The sequence below is a fragment of the Coturnix japonica genome, chromosome 7, assembly GCF_054131305.1.
Source record: "Coturnix japonica strain WE chromosome 7, WE-NBRP24, whole genome shotgun sequence".
In the NCBI taxonomy this organism is placed as follows: Eukaryota; Metazoa; Chordata; class Aves; order Galliformes; family Phasianidae; genus Coturnix; species Coturnix japonica.
Window position 1 is genome coordinate 21,072,070 of NC_140669.1, and position 20,238 is coordinate 21,092,307.

At 39.2% G+C, this 20,238-nt stretch overlaps 1 protein-coding gene across 2 annotated transcripts in view; it reads left to right on the forward strand.

Annotated features, from left to right (window-relative positions):
* The window catches only part of ITPRID2 (ITPR interacting domain containing 2), a 40,207-nt gene extending 20,322 nt beyond the window's left edge, over window positions 1–19,885 (forward strand). For both annotated transcript variants that reach the window (XM_032446002.2, XM_085552685.1), the window contains 9 exons: window positions 648–739; window positions 4,046–5,302; window positions 8,313–8,393; window positions 8,788–8,915; window positions 9,514–9,664; window positions 10,812–10,877; window positions 11,371–11,781; window positions 17,837–17,961; window positions 18,605–19,885. In XM_032446002.2, coding sequence (XP_032301893.2) covers window positions 648–739; window positions 4,046–5,302; window positions 8,313–8,393; window positions 8,788–8,915; window positions 9,514–9,664; window positions 10,812–10,877; window positions 11,371–11,781; window positions 17,837–17,947 — 2,297 coding nt within the window. In that variant the 3' untranslated portion in view covers window positions 17,948–17,961; window positions 18,605–19,885. The remainder of the gene's footprint in view (window positions 1–647; window positions 740–4,045; window positions 5,303–8,312; window positions 8,394–8,787; window positions 8,916–9,513; window positions 9,665–10,811; window positions 10,878–11,370; window positions 11,782–17,836; window positions 17,962–18,604) is intronic.
* The last annotated feature ends 353 nt before the right edge of the window (window positions 19,886–20,238 follow it).

A 20,238-nucleotide genomic window follows, 5' to 3' on the forward strand; every position in this document is an offset into this window, starting at 1 on the left:
AGTAGAAAGGAGCAAGCAGGGAGAATCTTACCTCCAATGAACAAAGTGAGTGCTAGGAATACATTTTGTCTGATTGCCAGTCAATGTGTTAGAGATGTTTTGCATTTGACCACTAAACCAGGGAGGGACCATCTCTAGCAGTTCTCAGGCCTGTGCATTGCTCTCTGCTCATCTAGTTTTGTTCTTTGGGATGCATGAGATGATGTGGGCTGGCAATGAGCCCCTTTATCACTCTGATCAGGAGGGGTAGCAGATCTGTACATCTCAACACAAAAGCAGCTGTTCTAATGAATCTATGAGAGTTAACCAGCAATTCAGTTTTTGTGGAAGAAAAACTGCAGCAGCAGCAACATCAGTGAGTGTGGTTTTTCCACAGTACAGGAGAGCGAAGTGTGAAAAAAGGTTCATCTGCCAGCACTGTTCAAGGTTTCACAAGTAAAGCTATGCATGAGGAAAGGTTTTGCACTCCCTATGATTGAAACCAGCAGGTCTTTTTTTGAATTGTTCAAAGTGGAATTTGAAAAGGAATAGGGCTATCTACTTAATGTTACTTTGATATAAAAGGAAAGCGTGTGTTGAATGCAATTGGTTTAAAGGGTAGTGATCTATAACTGAACTGTAGTTGAGTTTTGCTTTGTTTTAAGCAGATCAGCTCTTACGGACTGCTAGTCAGCACTCAGATAGCAGTGGATTTGCTGAAGATTCTTCCACAGACTGTTCTCCATTTAATCAGCTTCAGGTAAGTCTTCCATACTGTGGCTGGCATTGCATCATTTGTTGTCAGGAAGGAAGAGGGTATGCTGATGTTTGACACCTGTTGCAACCATCAGTCAAGGTTCTGATAAACTTCTCATTTTCAGAACTGGATCTACACAGTCCCTTATACTGTGTTGAAATTTCAAAGCCTTCCTGGTAGGAGAGTCTGAGTATGCTTCGGCCTGGAATAAGCTCTAAACTCAGTATTTCCCATGTGCTATTTCTGATATATCTTTTGTTACTGGCTGAGGCTTCAGAATTGCAGTCCATTCCTCTTCTGCATGAAGTAAGATTAAGGTGATTGGATAATATAATTTTTCCAGTGAAATTGTGGAATTCATTTCATTCTCTTGCATCTTTTTTTTTTTTTTTTTTACTTCTCACTTTTTTTCCTTTTTGCATATTTTCTTATATTCTAGGTAGAAGTTGACAGAAAGAGTAAACATTTTCATACTAACTGTACTGTGTAGGTATACCGATGTTTAGTCAATCTTCAGAGTCCCATATGCTCTTTCCCATTCCAGTTCCTTTGTTCTGGAATTTCCAGTGATACTGACCAGAACTCTCATGTCTTCAGGGAGGCTTTTGGTCAGCTGGATGCTTATGTGACTACACACATTTGCTCAACAGCTTCATCTGATAATTAGCAATCATATTCTCTGTCTCTCCTAATGCATTCACATAGTAATATGCCTAAGTTGGTTCCTGGCCTTAGAGCCATTGGGTAGCTTCGTGGGACCTGAATCGTTGTCATTCAGAGTATATGAAAGTTGAAGTTTGGGTTTCACCAGTAAATTCTTTTCTGTGGCTTTTGTCTGCTGGACTTATTTTATGCTACCACGTGTGAGGCTTTCCTTGTAGCACACCAAATGTTCTAAAAGCTATTTGGCACTTACTAGAAAGAAGTTCTCATCCACCAAAGCTTGCTTCTCAGCTTCAGTACTGAGATTGTGTGGTTTTCTGTTTACTACTTTGTCACTGACTACCAAAATGGAAGCAACAGCAGGACTACTCCCATTGTCTCCTTTAAGCATCAGCTTAATGGAATAATGGAAATTGTGAGCATGAGTTTCTAGAAAGAGCATAACAATCTGAGATACTGATTCTACTCTCAACTAAGCTTGAACTACACTGAAGTAAGTTGACAGGCACGTTAGCAGTCTCAAAGTAGAGTTACTCACTCAGGTTACAACCTGATTAAGCATCCCTTAAAAAAAGTGTGCTGCATCTAAATGCATCTTCAATGGAAGACTAGTGGAGTTTGTGTTGGTTGCAGAGTGATAAGATTTTTCTGCCTTCTATTATGCTGCTTTGAAAAGATGTATTGAGACTGTGCGAGATCTGTGGCATAGAGTTGCTAGGCTCTCTTCTGCCACCAGTACTCCTTTATTCAGGACAAGTACTGATCTGACTAGAAAATATGGGTGAATAATGGGACTAGGAAAAAAGAACTTGGCAGCTAGTAAAGAGAAGCTGTGAAAAGATGAAGGGGGTACAGAAGGGCGTATGTATTTTCTTATATGTATGGTAAGTTAGTGCCATCTACTGTTAAGTAATTGACTCTAATAGCCTTAGCATTCATCTGAAACTCAAGAGAAGGCTGAAAAACTGGAATTGCATTTCCTTTTATCCCCATTTTGACCTTAAGTTTGGAAATCAGTCAGGAAGTCTCATGTTAACAAAGAAGTTTGAAAAATTGTCTATCTAAATACTTAAATTTTGCTTGCCTGACTGTGTAAGTAAGCAGTATGATGGATTATTAGTTATACAGTCATATAGTGCACCTAATTATACTTGTCTTCTTTTAATACATATGACTTAAACAGTATCTGAAAATATACAGCATTAAATACTAATTTCAATGCAGTGTTAAATACATGGCAACCATCATGCCTAAAATACTGTTCTACATGGTGGAGATGGAATTGTTGTGCAACATGCACTGTAAGTATTCACTCTAGATACAGCTAATAGCCAAAACAACAACACAAGTTAGAAAAACATCTCTAAATTACCCAGTTGTACAACTGAAATATAACAAATATAACACACAGTTAAAATAGTACAAATATAATTGGAAATAAAAAGCCAGAGAGTAACTAATGAAAAGGACTTACCCACTTCAAGGCATTCTAGATGGGCACCCGCTGAAGTCAAGGCTCACAACAAGAACTCTGCAAAGGGGCAGCCTCCAGAAGGAAATGCTACCTTAGTGGTGGTCAGCCCTTAAATGGGATCTGGGGGAGGTGGAGTCGAGCTTCACCCCTTCTGGGAGCACAGCTGAATTACCTTCACCTGTGCTCCTGCAGCTGACTAATCGCTTGCTTCAGATGGTTAATCAGAGGCTCACAGCTCAGGCTGTGATCGACTGTTTTCCTTACACCAGTTCATGTCAGCTATGGAAAATTTCCCAAACTGTACTTTTTAGTACATATTCTCATGAAAATGTACTTATAAATATATCAGCCAATCATGCTGACCTAGGGAATGTGCTTTGCAATCCATATGCCCATTCTTCTCCTTTCTCATGAGTGCTTTTCTTGCCATTTATTCCCTATTAAATTAAAAGTTCACTTATGCCTATGTTCTGATCAAGCATATAGGAATGTGCATCCTTTTGCAATATGGAATTTAAACCATAATTTATTATGAGAAGGGCAAGGTGTGTTAATAAAAAGGAAGAGAGAATAGGGTAGAAATCTGGATTCAGTCCTCAACAGGGGTTAGCAAATTCATATCAGATTCCCAATCTCGAACAATTCTACAACTTAAAACAGGCTAAGCATATAGGCAGACTTCTTCCTATTCTTGGAATCTCACTACAATCCAAAATTCTCTTCACTTCTCTATGTGCATTCCCTAATACCACCCTTGGCTTCAGTGCTGAGTATGAACCTTTTTGGAAAGGAGATGCCACATACTTCCAGTCTGATAACCCTTTGCCATTGCTATCTAAAACACATACTATCATTTTACTGCTGCTACATTTATTCTTTTGGCAGTAATATTTATTATCAAATAAAAAAAAAGAGTGTGAATGGTTTGGCTACTTTTTCTTTTCCCTGCAAACCATCTCCTTTTGGGTGCTGTACTTCAGAATGCTTCTCTGAAACTATGGTTTCTTTATTCTCTTTCATTTTTGCCTGCATACTAATTACATTTTGGATTATTTCACCAAATAATCATAATGCCAAATGAATATGAGCTTAGACTGTTAACCTGAGTCCTGAGAAAGTGGTAGCTGAGTCTCCAGTATGTTCACTCATTTGCTGTCTTGAATCTTCCCTAGGTTCAGGAGTCTTTGCAAGGCATGGGAAGCAGTGCTGACAGCTGTGACAGTGAGACAACTGTGACATCACATAGTGAAGAACAGAAGACACCAATAGCTAAGGAACGGCCGTGTTTCAATAAGTTTGAGGAGGAAGAAGAGGAGGAAGAAGAGGAGGAGGGTGAGGAAGAGGATGATGAAGAGGATGATATCTCTCAAGTAGAGAAAGGAAATGTGGAGGTGTATTCTGAAAACCTAAGGATAGATGATAAAAGAAATTGTGACTATGAAGCTGAACAAAATAATGGAGGAGAAAGTAAGTCATCTCACGTACCTAAGATAGCTGGAGGAGAAGGCAGCTCTAAAGATGAAGGCATTTCCAGTGAGCAGAAAGAACTGGAGCTTCTGGAGGAAGGCGTTGATGAAAGCGATCTTGACAACGACACTGCATTTGAGTTTCCTCAGTACCAAACACACCATATCCTTAAGTCTCTGGAGTCTCTGGAAGGTGACGGCTCTACCCCATCGTCCTTAGACAGGGTTCATGTTGCTTTGCAGAGAGCCCAGATGAGGGTCATCAGCACATCTGACTCAAGGGCTGGGCGCTCTTTCTTTAAGTCAAAAGATCTCCTGAGGAAACAAAGACAGTGGTTGGCTGAATCAGGTTATCCTCTAAGGCGATCTCAGTCGCTCCCAACTGCATTACTAAATCCAGTGAAAGTGGTGTCCTCTGTGAATGTCCAGTTAAATCCAGGGAAGGAGACTCTGTGTGGTCCTCCTTCTTTCACCTACAAGTACACACACGTGGAGGAAGATGAAAAACTGACTTCTGAGGATGACAAACAGGAAGATAAGGCAGCTACCAGTCAGCCTGTATGCAAATCAACACTATTCATTGCAACTTCATCCTCTAAAAGAGAAGTGCCCCAGACTGGGCTCAGGAGACTGTCCGAGGTGCCCAGTCCCACCAGGGGACAGAGCTGCCCACTACACACCCCAGCACATATGTCCCAGTCAACATGCTCCCTGCACTCCCTCCCAAATGAGTGGTTGGACAGGCCACTCTGTGAGCACATGAGGACGCTCAGCACCCACAGTGTCCCAAGCATCTCTGGTTCTTCCCTCAGCGCTTTGCTCTCGCCCTTCAGCTGTCCCTTTTCTCCAAGGCACTCTGGATATCCTCATCGACCTCATGCCATCAACCCACCTTCCACTGTAGAAATGCAGCTTCGCAGAGTCCTGCATGACATCAGAAACTCTCTGCAGAACCTCTCACAGGTAGGAGAAATCAAATGCGCTTCTTATTTTATTTTTTAAAAAATAAAATGTTAACCTGAATATTCTTTCATGTAGTGTAAAAAATCAGGGGAAAAAAACAACACATTGTTCCTGTTTGTTTGCTACTACTTTCAGGAGCTTCTGTTTAAATTGGCAGGTGGTCATCTCTCCAGTGCACCACTATTTTTGTGTTGAAGTTGTTCATGTTGCTCTTGATCCAGATCATTAGTAAACTGATTTTTTTTATTTTTATTAAACTTATGGTTATTCTTAGGTGTGAGGGAGGAGCAACGTATGCCTCATAAGCAGTTATTTTAAAGTGATATTTATTAGCTTTAGATATGAAAATATATCTTGCCTTTAATGGTGCTTTAGCCTGTCACTTCTCTTTGAAGTACTTTCCATCCAACTGATATATATTTTTTTTTCATTGCAATTCCTTTGACTTCACTAATGATTTTAGTGATGATCATTCGTTCGACTTAACATTTCTGTGCTGTTTTATGCTAGTGTTGTGCATGTTCAGCTCTGGAGCTACTAAAATAATCTTGAAGTTATCAGCCTTTTATTAAGAATCAATTGTGTCACAGTGTGTGAAATTTTGGTGAATGTGTGAATCTTCTCAATAGTCAGAGAAGAAATGTTTTAGAATGCAAGCATATAGATGTACATGATCTGCTCCAAAAGTAACGCCTCCTATTTTCTTCATGGAAACTGCAACAGATAAAAAGAACACAATAACACTATCAGGTAGAAAAAAAATCAGCTGGAAAACACTTTCATGATATATTCACCACTGTTAGCTATGCATTTTCAGCAGTGGTGAACAAGAACTTGCATGCTGTGCTCATAAAAATCTGCATGGCTGTCCAGAATGCAGCTTGTCTTTCACATCACTGTCGCTACTGATGAAAAGCACCACCCACCGCCTCACTGTGCCAGTGTCCATGTTTGGTCTCTATAAATGTTCAGCAGGTGTTGATGAATGTCCTTGGGTGAAATTTTTTCCACCTGGATGAATTCAGAAGCACATCTTTGCTTCATACACACTTCCATGTCAGACAATGTTTTGTCAGACTTCTCCTCTACTGCCATCTGTTTCATGGCTACAAAATGTAGTGTAATACTGGTGGGAAGGTTCAAGCTCTACTGCTTTATTACCAACAGCTATGATATCAGCTGCCTCTGATATCATGGGCCAGCATAATAAAATAGGAAGCATTACTTTCAGAACGGTCCTTGTATATGTATTTTTGCTGGCTTCTCTGATGTCTTCTGCTGTTTTCATTAGCAACTGTCTCTACTCGACCGTTACTGTACTGCTATTGTCTGAGGTGGTGATCCAACTTAGGAGCCTGCGGAGTGGCTCTATGGGCAGGGCATTTGCAGACCCTGCCTGTTAATATGTGAATGCATGAAAATTATGCAGTTGTGGAACCTCACTGTCTTCTGTGAGGTGTTTAATCGAAAACAAACATCTGATTTTCTGCACCCTGCTGCTGGTGGTGAGCTTTAGTGAGCTTTTTTAGGCACCCTGTTCTTCTGTTTTTGTTGTCCATTGTCCAAAACCTGAGGCTAGTTGTGCCTGACTTGGGTTTTCTGAGCTGGCCCTGCTCAAGGTAGCCAAAAGCATGTGTGGGTGTGAGCAGTTGCAGAATTTAACTTTCTTTGTAAAATTCACTTGTGTGTATAAACTGCAGTCTTTCTGTGTGTAAGGATACTCTTGCAGAATGATAGCTGAATCTACTGAAAAAGAGAACTTTGTATTACATTCAGATCTCTCGTTTGTGCTGACTCAATAAAAATAAAGTTGCATTAGTATTAGAGGGGATAATAAGATCCCTGTCCACTTGTCCTGCTTCCAGAGTGATTTGTCTAGACCAGTCCCATTTTGGGGGATGTGTTCCTTCTTGTTCCTGAGATTTCTGTGAAAAACTGTTGTTTTCAACACGTAGTTTCCTTGTAGTGTTTTTCTCTACAGCCAAAATTGAATTTGTAACTCAGTGTACTCAGCTTCCTATAGGAAAATAGGAGATATTTCAAATACGTAATACTATGTTTTTGGGAGGGGTAAGGAAGAGTAGATTTACTCGCAGTAGGGCAGGGAATAAAGAAAACTGGGAGAGGAAAAACAAAACATTTCCTTGATGTGATCATGTTTGAGCAAAGCTCCTCTGAGTGAATGGACATGCTTCAAATTTTCCATGGTGTATCAATAGTTCTTTTGAATTCTTTCAGAATTATATTGGACAAGCCATCTTTTTCATGTTTGAGAAGGTTCAAATTTTTGCTGTTTCCACTGTTCTTTGCTGTGCCACGTCTCTACATGTAACAGCCTCCAGCTTTTATCTGATTGCTCCAGATGTTGCTGCAACATGCAAATAGAAATTCTTCAACAGTCTTGTTCTCATGGGAGACCATTAGCATGCAGGGGGCTTTGGATGTAGGCAACATGGTGAGATTTAAAAAAAAAAACAAAAAAAAAACCACCAAGAAACCACAAAATCAGTGTACACAAAAATGAAACAAAGAAACGCAACTACTAAATGCTGAGCAAAATCCCACAGCAAATGACTGGGATTGTAATTGAAAATGGGCCGCTTTCATTTACTTGGGTCTGTTTTCTATGATGTTCTTTTTGGCTTTTTTGACAGCTAAGGCAATTCAGATTACTGGATTTTCAGTAGTCTGTACCAGGCATTTTCTGCACTGATGCCTAGGGCTGACAACTTAGCTTTTATCCCTACTTATTGTATCAGACGGTCAATTTTTTTCCAGCTAAAACTTGTTTGCGTTATAGAACTTTGGTGCACATGCTTCAGCTAAGAGCTGGCACTTTCATTTGCTGAGTTTCCTTATCCTGTTGCAATACTGACACTGAGAGCAGAAATCATAAAGTCAGAAAGACTGTGTTTTAACATTGGCTGCTTTGGGGCTATTTAAGAAGGTGAGTCCATGAAGAAGTCTCTGTTGACATTTCTGTTTCAAATGTTTTTTTTATTTTCCATAGTATCCAGTGATGAGAGGTCAGGATCTTTCAGCTGCCACTGGTTACACTACTCAGAGATCATCCATTCTACCTCTCTATGAAGTAAGTGACCCTTTAAACACATTGGCAGTTAGTAAAAATAAAAACGAAACATCAAGTATGTGCTATCTTTGGGCAGTTCCCCATCTTTAGAGAGACGACTCTATCCTGCAAACAATGCCAAAAAGGAAATATAAATATATGGAATATATGGAAATACTTTCCTGGATTTCTATGGTATGCCTGAAATGTTCTTTTATTGAATTATTATCTCGTGACATTTAACATCTGCATACTGAAGTTGCAGAGATGCTGCTTCACTCACAGGATACATTTCAGCAAATGTAGTTATAAATTCCATACTTCTTTTTTTTTTTCTATGTATGTTTCTTTTTTTTTTTTTTTTTAAATGTCTTTTCTCTGTTTTTTTTGTTTTGTTTTTTTTTTTTTTCCTAAGAATACTTTCCAGGAGCTACAAGTGGTAAGGCGAAATCTAAATTTATTCAGAACTCAAATGATGGATTTGGAATTGGCTATGCTACGTCAACAGACAACAGTTTATCAGCACATGACAGAAGAGGAAAGGTAAAATGATATTAAAAAAATAAAATACTTTGACATGACTGTGTTTCTTCTAATTCCATTTCTCATTAATTGATTTTTGTTTCCTCACTTCTGTGAAGTGATTCTACATCTGTGGATTTTAAGGGTTTTTAGTGTCACAGGATATTTGAGCACAGGATATTGGAGGGGAAAAATCTTAAGCGTTTTCAGCTTAGATTTTTTTCTTCCTCCTCTGTATAGATGTAAATAAATAATTAAAAATAACACTGTAGCATTCAGATACTTTTCCAATGCACAGTGGCTATGCAGCAGGTTACAGATGGCATTCATTATTCTGGCTGTGTTTGTTGACTGTGGGTTGCAGCAGCAGCTGATGTGGAACAATATTTGAAATTGCTAATTTATTTACTTTAGTTGAATTAGCTCATCACTAACTTTAAAAGCAAACATTTAGATTTAGATTTAGATCTGTTGGCCTTCTTTGACTATTCTTTCTGGGTCAAACAGTAGCTTCTGCTTGGGAATTCAAAACTATGTGCAAGAAGTAATGTGATGACTGCGCTGTTCTCTGATTTTAGTTCTTTTTGCCACTGTTCTTTTTGTGATGGATTTTGTGCAGGTATGAAGCTGATCAGCTGCAGAGTTTGAGAAAGTCTGTCCGCATGGAACTGCAGGAGTTAGAAATGCAGTTAGAGGAACGTCTGCTTGCACTGGAAGACCAGCTGAGAAGTCTGCACATGCCTTCCCCTTACAGACCTCAGACACACATAGTAAGTATTACTTTTTGCAACAGCATTGTATGTTTTCTCAGTGTAACATGCATCAGTGTAATGTTAATAACTCATAACTGTTAAAAATCTTACATTAGAATGGCATCTGGGAATCTAATGGTGATTTGTATATTATCAGGATTAGTATTTCAGTTTTCAGTGTATTAAGGAAGAGATGAGCAAACAGAGGAATTTTCTTGCCATTGATATGTGTCAATACATATTTTTGGGGTTTCAAAGTCTGAGACTTCAAGCATCTTTTGTCAGTGCTTTCTTGATCTGAATTTTTGTAGTTTTGATAGGGAGTACTCATGTTGGAAAGCTACCTGGGATGGTTGTGATCTTTGTGGACTTCTCCTATGCTAGTTTTTGTACTTGTGAAAGAAGAGCAGTGACAAGAAAAGCAGTGAGTTTCTCTCCCAAGAAACTGCGTGCTTTCCTCTAGCTCTACCTACCCATAGACCAAAAAACAGGAAAATCCAGTTGTCATCTTCTGGTTTCTTCTTCCATTGCCTTTTGGAGCTCTTTCAGCTGAACATCTGGCTCTCTGCCAGATGGGGAATAGTTCTGCTTGTATAGACACTCCACTAGCAGCTCAAGAGTGCTGGGGAGTTGCCCAGAGGGGAAGTTACTGGTGTCTGTTTATTGGTGGTGTGGCAATATACTCTCCTTTTTTCACTCCACAGAAGACTGTTCCTCTTTTCTTTTTATTCTGCTGCAACTCTGTCATCAGCCAAACAAAAGAAGCACGGACAGAAAGCATCATATGTTTTTTATGGATCTCATTCCTCTTTCTTAGCCAGTCCCCTTCTGTAGAAACAGCACAGGCCACATCTTCCTCTTCAGTATTTTGTCACAGGAAAAAAAAATTGAAACCCAAGAACAGGAAAATATGGTATTACTGCGATTCGAGGCCAAACTTGCATTCTTTGAACCATATAAATATCTTTTTATTTGTAAATCCTTTTATAAGAGAGAGACAGTGTTAAAAATGACTGAAATAAGCTTTCACCAGTCAGCTTTTCTTCCTGGTTCCAAGTTTATGCTTTTACAGAAAGTAGTCTGAAAACAAGCATGTTTGTATATTAGATTATAGCAGCTCCGCAAAAAAAAATCCCCCGTGTATTAACCGGACTTAATTTTTTAGGGTATGTATGGCAGCAGAAGTGCTGATAACCTGTCGTGCCCTTCTCCACTGAATGTAATTGAACCGGTAAGTAGTGTGCTGCATGTTTTATTAAGAAAATAATTTCCAGGGAAAATGCTATTCTTTTGTGAAGGTTATACTAGGAGTCAAAGGTAAACCCCTGAAACATTGAAAAGAAACATTTCAAAGACAGCGGGGGAGGGAGGGAGGAAGAAAAGAAAAAAGAACAAACTTGAATTGTTTCAGCAAAGGAAAACAAAACCAAGCCTTTACGTGTGCCTCTGTCAGTGGCCCTGGCAGGATGTATCCATATTGCAAAAGTCAGTGGCTTGGGGAACTGCCACAATTCTTATTTATGTTGGCTTTCAAAAATGCCCGTTCCTTTTTATGCTCCTCTTTGTTGCAGTCATAAAGCAAAAGCATATATTTATTTTATAGCCATATTTGTTACATGGAGGGAATGAGTAAGTGATTGAATAAATAACAAGGAAGCATAGCTATGTCTGTATGTGACTTTTTTATGTGCTTATTCAGAACTGTTTCTTTTCTTCATCCTTAGGTTTCTGAACTTATGCGAGAGCAATCATTTCTGAAGTCTGAACTGGGTTTAGGACTGGGAGATCTTGGACTGGAAGGTGTACCAGCCGAGGGTACAGAGTCTGTGTTCTCCCACGGAAACTCTGATTCCTCCTCAGTGTGCTCCACTACAAGTAGAAAAGCTGGTGTTGGATCCTCTGAGCTAACAGGAAAGTCTAGGAGTCGAAGCAAGAAGTTATACAGAGCTTCTGTTGCCTTAACACCAACTCCCCCAGCAAGAGCAGGCACTGGACAGCAGGTGGAAAACTCTGAGGAGTTCGCAGACTCCAAGCCAGAGATGGAGCACAAACTTGAGAGAGTCCCTCTAGTGCCTTCATTTGATGAAATCCACAAAAGCGTGGAGCAGGAAGAGCTGCAGCAAGTCATACGGGAGGTGAGGAGAGAAGGGTTGACCTAAAATGCTTGAGTATTGTTTACTGAAAATTAAAGATAAACCATGCAACTTAAAACCCCTTAGACATTTCTGTTCACTCCCAAAGGCTCCATACTCTTCCTGTCCTGTTTTTAAAGACTTGGAACTTGTCATGAGATGTCTGAGCCACAGTTCTATTCTCAAGTAAAGCAGTAGATTTTTTTTTCCACTAACAGTGGTTTGTGTGTAAATGAAGAGAATGTTGCTATTATCAGTCTATGCAAGAAAAAAAGTTACCATCTTTACTTCTTGGTAAAGTATGTCAGATTCCCAAGTGAAATTTTCTGTTATGTTTGCCTACTGAAATGCCAGTTCTGATTTAATTTGATTGATGACATACTGTTTCTTAAACAACTCTGTAGTAAATGTTAAAAATACTTGCCCAGTCCCTCTATTCGAAACCACTAATGACCACAGGACTGTAAGGGAAGCAAGCAGAACTGAGATGAAAAATTATTTCAGACATCAATGTTTTTCAGGTGCTGTTGTACCTGTTTTGTTGGCAGTCAGTGAAAGTGGAGGGTGCTTGGGTATTTCTCTTGTGGGCCAGGTTAATAAACAGTACTAAAATCGCATATGTTATTCACCAGCAACATGACAAAAAACCTTGCAGCGAGTATAAATGGGAAAAAGAACCAAAAGAAAACTTTGTCAAAAACTGTACCCATGAGGTACAGTGGTGGTCTTTCTCTGTTTCAAGTTCAGAAATAGGAATTGAGAACTTTTAGTCCTGTTCCCTCACTGGAGAGTGGTCACTTAGACCCTTAGCTTGTAGTATATCCCTTGAAGCTATGGTATGGTACTGTTATAAACCTGTGTGAAAGAAAGTGAAAGAAAGCAGATGTGCTGTACTCAAGAATATACAACAGGCCAGGTTGTAATGCTGTGATACCACCCAGATGTGTTTGCACTGAGGCTGTGAATAACTGAAACCAGCTTTGTCTTTAAGTCTGATGAGAGACAGGCTTATCCAGCAACAAAACAGGAGCTTCAATCCCAGAGGGATCATCTGTCACTCCTTCAGCCCTCAGTTAAAAAAAAAAACAAAAAAAACCAAAAAAAAAACCAGGGTATACTAGACCATGAGATATTCTTTTCCTCACTGTATGACCACAAGACTCTGCAGTGCCTTGCCTATGCAAAGTGGATGACTCGCTGTAGGTTTAGTGTGTGTAGGCACTTAACACTTGCACAGTGAGATCTGCGAAGCAGAAGAGAATTACTAAGGAATGTTCAGAGTGAAGATGGTGGCTAGAAGTTTAACTTGCTTTGTTTGGCTTTGAATAACCCCATATTTAATCAGAGCTCAGACTGCAAAGAAGCTCAGACACAAATATTAACAGTGAGAAAAATCACTGGTGTTTGGCAGTGAGGTGGAGTACAGTGGAAATAATACAAGTATAGCGTTGTATGGTTGAAATAATACAAGTATAGTATACAGTTGAAATAATGAAAATATGGTTTGAAAATAGATAGCCAGAAAGTATCAAAGAAAAAGGACTCACCAACTCCAAGACCTTCAGTCAAGAAAGGTGCTCACCACAAGACCTCCACAAAAAAAGAGATGCTACCTTGGTGGTGGTCAGCCCTTAAATGGGATCTGGGAGAGGTGCAGTCAAGCTCCTTCTGGGAGCACAGCTGAATTACCTTCACCTGTGCTCCCACAGCTGACTCGTTGCTTGCCTCAAATAGTTAATCAGAGTTTCAGACTGTGATCAGCGTTTCCCTTACAGGTGGAAACGAGCTTTCAGAAAGTAACCTCATAATGTTGAATAATACCTTTCCTCACTGGTGTCAGTGGGGTGAATTAAGGACAGTGATGTTATCGTGCAAAAGGAGGGATACTGCAGTCAGCTCCTGGTGATGTACCACTGGGCCTATGACCTCATCATTACTGTGCTCAGCATTAGGAACTGAACACCTCCTGGCCATCACTCATCCTTACAATGGAGCTCGTGATGCTGTTTTACACCCATATTTTGACCCCTGCCAACCTCTTGCTGATATCTTCCCAAAAGTAATTGTTTTGGAAGAAGTCTTGGGAAAGGTCTTGTTGTGAGATGTCATAAAATATTCCCAGGCTTACCAAACTTTCTTTCTGGTCCACTTGCTTTCCTTTGACCCCTTTTAAAAATGATTTCTTGCCTAATGTTCAGAGTAGACTTGGCGTGAGATGTTTGTCATGCCTTGCACTTTGCTGCTGATTCTGAGCTGAAACAAGGATGTTCCATTTGTATCATGTCCAGCCCTTCCATAACAACCTGCGTTTTACAAGTCACAGTGAGGCGCTGCTAAAGGAGGAACAGATAGGAAAGAGAGCTATAATTCAAATGTTATATAAGAGCAGCAAAGGCAATAAGGGCAGCTAGAGTCAAAGTACAGTTATTTCAGCTGATGTTTTCTCTGAGGTTATCATATGTGAAAGATCCTTTTAAATGTAGTTGGTAGCAAATAAAGGTGCAGACTCTTTGCATAGAGATTGTACTTGTGATGGTAGAGGACTTCATAATGCTGAAAGCATCTGTGCTGAAACTGAGAGACTAGAATCCAGATATGAGTAGTCAGCAAATAACTGAGCTTGACACACTTTGTAAATGTTTGAGCACACTGAGAGATTGTTCCTGTTCAGCTTCGTTGGCAGCCTGTTTCAGTTCATCTCTCATTCTGAAGCTAAATTTTTCGTTTGTTCATAGCTCATTGTAGTTTCTTGCAGAGCCAAAAGCTATTAAATACTGATCAGTGAAATCTTTTGTACTTCATTAGAGCTAAAGCATAGCATAAATTGAAATGTGTCTTCCTTAAGTAGCCCTATTGTTAGCAAAGGAATTCCAGTTGTTTTGTCAAAAGAAAGAAGTCTGTAAGAAGGCATTCTCTGTACATGCACTCACAAATGTTAAACCATTCCTTATTCCTCCCATTCTCTGTAGCTGTGTGACCTCATGCTGGGGAAAGAGAAGGCAGGCAGTGTTGCAGAATATGCCTGGGTGGTTGTAATGTATGTGAGCTTTGACCTGCAGTTAACTTTCAGCATTAATGAGCAAGGTCCCACTGAAAAGCATTTAACAGTGTGAAATGTTAAATGCCAAACAGCAGCCTCCTTGTTTTGTTGAAAATGCAGCCTGACCTCCTCTATATCATCGTCGCACGAGATGCTTACTACTTGGCATGCAGGTCACAGTGTAGCTAGGAGCAAAACCAGGCTCTCTCACTCCAGCCTTTTGCAGTTTAGAAGATGTGATAGCTTTAAAGGCTTTCTGTTTAATAATAACATTGTCATTTTTGCTGATGATCTCTCTTATAAGTGATAATTAAGGAAGTAATCCTTTAAAAATTGTCTGGTTTTACTGTCAGTGTTTGGGATGTTGTACTAGGATGTTGTACTTCCTTTTTTATTTCCATTCAAAACTACATTAGCCTCGATGTTGATCAAAAAATGTAAATGTCTATTTGATTGTTCATTGTTCCTGTTTGACTCCTCATCATATTATCATATCACAAGCATGCAAACTTGTCAGCACTGCCATGATGAGGTGGCAGAAGAAAAAAAAAAAAAGAAAAAAAAAAAAAAGAGTAGAAAATAGTTCTAGAATACATAAATAAAGAATAAGAGAACTCTGAAAAGCCTTATGCCCATTTTCCATCAATGGCTGAAGATCCATCTCCAAAATTGTCACTGAGGTACATTTCACTTTCAGAGAGTTCACTATAAAGCAGTAGCATAAGATCGTTGTAATGGCAATTCTTTTACAACAAGAAAGGTTACTGGTTTACTCCAGCACTATAAATGTGGAACTGTGTTATTAATACAAAAGTAAAATACTAGTATTGAATTAATGTAGTATAGGTACCATAAGTGAGTAGATTTTCTCCTCTTTCAAATGATCAATTTTTCATTCAGCTGCTAAAAATACAGCTGGTGTGCTCATTGACTGCCTTCTGTCCTTTGTACAGAGCAAGCCTTGGCAGAGCGCTGTGCCCTGTGCACCTTCCCCTAAATTGCTTGTAAGGAAGAAGACAAATATTGGCAATTGTCATGACAGGCACATGGGACTGAGTCAGTGCAGGATTCGATATCATGTCACTCAGGAGTGACCTTGATGGGTCTCAAAAGGAGCAGTGAAAAGCAGCAGCAGAGAGTGGTGACCTTGTTTGAGAAGGAAGGTGAGAGGCGGAGGGCTCAAGTGATTCACCAAGGTCAAGCGAGAAGTCGTTGGAAGAGCTAAGAGCAGAGCATGAGCTGCTTCCCTTCCAGCTTCTGCCTCATCACGAGGCTGTCTGTCATACTAGACCATTTACTTGCTAATTTGGGAAGCTTTTATTTGCTTATTCTGGAAAGTAATGTTTATTTCTGTCTCTCCGGTGAAAGGAGGGCACAGAATGCCAGCTTTTAGTGTCCTTGGAGACTCAGCCCTGTGGTGCTGGAGCAGAACAGAGAGAAGAACAGAGCTCTGTGTGGCCAGGACTTGCTGGATAGATGGGTATGCTGTGGGCTCTCAAAACCTACTCCACCTGCTACAGCTGATGATTCTGTATGGTGTGTTTCCTTCTACCAGAGTTTCCAAGTCTGGCAGGCACTTACTGAATTGACAATGGTCCCAAAGCTTTGCACATATGTGTGCATAGATTGGCGTGGATATCATCAGGAATTGTGGCTGTCAGTAAAACAGGTCCTGTTGAACAGTGTGTTTTTTATGTGCTAAACACAAGCAGTCCAGCTTTAAACCTGCTTCAAAGCAATGTTGTAGCGTCTGAATTTCAGCTTGATGCAAAGTAGTAGTGAAATGAGGAACATTGCCACTAATGGTTTAAGGATTGAATTGCTTGCCAGTGAGGACGAGGGATAAATAACCCGTCGCTAATTCTGCTGCCACCCTTCTGACGTTGTTGCTTAATCCTTTTGACGCACCAGGAAAAAAGGGAGACTTACAAGAATAATTGCAAGATGATCACAGAGATGGTGAGAGCTACGCAAACATGGCAAGGCCTTTGGGAAGACTAGATCTGAGTAAATATTACTCAAGTGGTATTGGTGGGGCGTCAGAACATGAAGGGATTTGTTACTAGTAAAACCAGGGTTAGAAATTTGGGCTTTTACTACTTTTTTTTTTTTTTTTTTTTGGCATCAAGTCTCACATTCATTACAGCTTTTGAAGCACTGAGAGCTACCACTGAAATGATGCTGAATGGTATTTTCTTTACAGATGGTGTTTTTTTCTTCAGAGAACAGTTATTCATGCCAGGAAATTGTTTGCCTTTTATTATAAGGAAAAGAATACGGCGTTGCCTAGCTGGGCTGCTTAGTGCTTATGTGTCTGACCCAGGTGGCCAAGCTCTCACCTGCCTACATTCTTCCACTGTCTTCCTCCTCACTGGTCCCTATAACCCCACATCTCTCTTGTTGGTAGTTCCTAAAATGAAGACCATCAAAAAATGAGTGGGTGACCAAGATTGTTTGTCTTTGCTGCTGCAAGTGTGATTAGGATTAGCCTCCTCTTCATTTATTTGAGAAAAGCAGCCTATCTTCATTGACTTGGGCCTTTCTTGCTTTGTAATGCCTCTGTGAGGTAAATAGATCCTGCTTACTTTTCAAGAGTTAATTCATGCTAAAAAAAAAAAACCAACCAAACAAACAAACAAAAAACCAACCCTGTGTATTGCATGCTTTTAGCATGTATATCCCAAAGTGCTATTTTCAGAACACTGCATAGTTAAAGTATATTTTTTTCTTAGCATAAAAAGAATAACCCTGAGTGGATAATGCAGGTATTTTTACCATCTGGAAAAATAAAGCTACTTTGCTTTTATATGATTTGCAACAACTTAAAAATTGCTAACAGTTATATTTCCAAGGAGAGCCCTCTTATCTTTTTCATTTGCTTTTTTTTTTTTTAAAGTTGACTTCCTGGTGTTACATATTTTCATACATTGATAATGTCAAGAAAGTCTTCAGTATCTGTTTGTTTTATCTGTTGTTATGTAACTTACTGACCTGAAGAATTCCTCTAATCCCTTTCAGATCAAGGAATCTATTGTTGGTGAAATAAGACGAGAAATAGTAAGTGGACTGTTAGCAGCTGTATCGCCACAAAGCAGATCCACAACTGCAAAACAAGATGCCCAGCTGTGAGATGGGTACTACAGGTAATCTGTGAATTTGCTGGAACCATTCACTCATTGAATTCTTTTTTTCCTTATCTCTTGGAATATCACTGTGAACTTAAGTCTTGTTTTGTTTGTATTTTCCCTCTCAAATAGAAGTGATCAATACTGAAGTTTATTAAATAAAAGGATTATTGATAATCCTGGACAGCTTTAGAAAATCAGCTGGCTTGTAGTTTGGTCCATCCTACTATCACCATTCGTGTAGAGGTCCTGTATTTATTTTTGTTTGTTTTGTGTCCTCGGTGATGACTTTGAGCTCAAGGAGGAAAGGTTTAGATTAGATCATCAGGGGAAGTTCTAAACAGAGAGAGGTGAGGTGCTGGTACAGGCTGACCAGAGAGGCTGTGAATGGAGGTGCTCAAGACCAGGTTGGATGGGGCCCTGGGCAGCCTGGCCTAGTAGCAGATTTGGAGGTTAGTGACCCTGCCTATGGTAGTAGGTTGGGAATCTGGTGGTCCTTGGGTTCCCTTCCATACCAAGCCATTACTATTATTCTCTTGTGAATACATTATGTGAGAAGATTTCTGTCATTTGCCTGCCACAGACATAATCAAAATGTATACTCAAGCATAGCAAGCAAAAATCTAATTTAGATATTAATTTCTCTTTTCTTTCCTGTAAGGTTGGCTGTGGAATTCTGCTTTGAGTGGCATACACTGGTGAAGTGTCAAGTTGGTTTTGCTTCAGGAGATGTTAAAGCTGCTGAGATAGGCTACTGTAATTCAACGCTGGGTTCTATGATATGTGCCTTTCCTTGAGTTCGTATATAAAGACTTAGACACTTTAACTCATTTATTACTTTCCATAATGCATCAATGAAACTGTGGCTCTCTGAGAGGTTTTGTATTTATTTCTATTTCCCTGTTGTAAATTTTTATGTTGCTAATTTCTTATAGTGATGCATCACGAAACTTGAAAATTTGCAGGCCTAACCAGTTTATAAATAACGTGCTCACGTTCAGCCTATCTTTAAAAAAAAAAAAAAATCACAGAAAACCACCAATAACAAAAAACAAAACACTGACCTCTATGAGGTATTTATTGTGCAATAACTGATAAACTTTGAGAGCTTGAAACAACCAATAATTGTTTCCACTGCTGTTACTTAGTGCCACTTCAAAGGAAGGAAAATTTCCTGTTGTAAAAATTGCTGTTAATTCTTGGAGCGGTTACTATTAGCAGAGTGGTTGAACGACATGAGGTTACTTAAAACTACTTAAAGTTCTGACACTGAAAGCCTTATCTTTATGTAAAAGACAACTTTTAACTAATTTTATTTGCTTCCTTACTGTTTGCCTATTTTGTAGAAAAGTACCTTCTTTTAAGCTTTGCTTTTTTGTCTTTGTGTTGACTGCTCTCAGTCATTTCAAGAAATTCTCTTCTGCTTTGTATTAAGAAAATGCAATAAAAAATACTCATATTCTGAAAGCAATTAGGATGTGCAACTTGTAATGGATGAGTGACCTTGCTTGTATTGTGGGGAAAATGGAAAAAGATTTATTTCCTTCCCTATCCCTCACAGATTCTATTTTCAGTTAGCCTAGCAAACATGTGTTCCAGTGGAGAAAATTGGAAGTCATTGGAAGCCTTATGTGGTCAAATAAACATTTAGTGGATATGTAATATCCCATTGTGCTGTGCTAGGAATGTCCTTATTCCTTTGCCACTTCCAGCAACTAACTCTTCGTACTGTGTCAAGGTCTTTAATCAAAAATAGTTTCAAATGTAACAATATTATATGATAAAGTTTGATTTTTAATTGTTAGGAAGACATGCAAGGGCTGATTTCTCTTAAAAAAAAAGACAAAAAAAAAAAAAAAGACAAAAAAAAAAAAAAAGACAAAAAAACCCCAACCCAACAAACATGTATATTAAACCAATAAAATATTTATTTTGCCTATAATCTGTGTGTTTTCTGTAATTTATTGTACATGTGTTGTTATTCTTAAGCAAAGTAAGTTATGTAGATTTGATCACACAGTACATAGGATGAAGAATAGTAGAAAGCGTGGGACCTAAGTTTCAGAATGCTTTCAAAAATGAGAGAAATTGGAGAGAAATATTGGCAGTTAAACCAAACTCTTGAAGTTGTTGGCTCCTGTTGTGACTCTCAAGAATTTGCTTGGGTTCCGCTTCTCCTTAGAATTACTGAGTAGCGCCAGGACTTTCTTGAAAAACTCATGGTGAACATTAAAATATAAACTCTAGCAGCACTTATGCTTGGCAATTTGTACAGGGTTGCAAGTTGCAGTACAT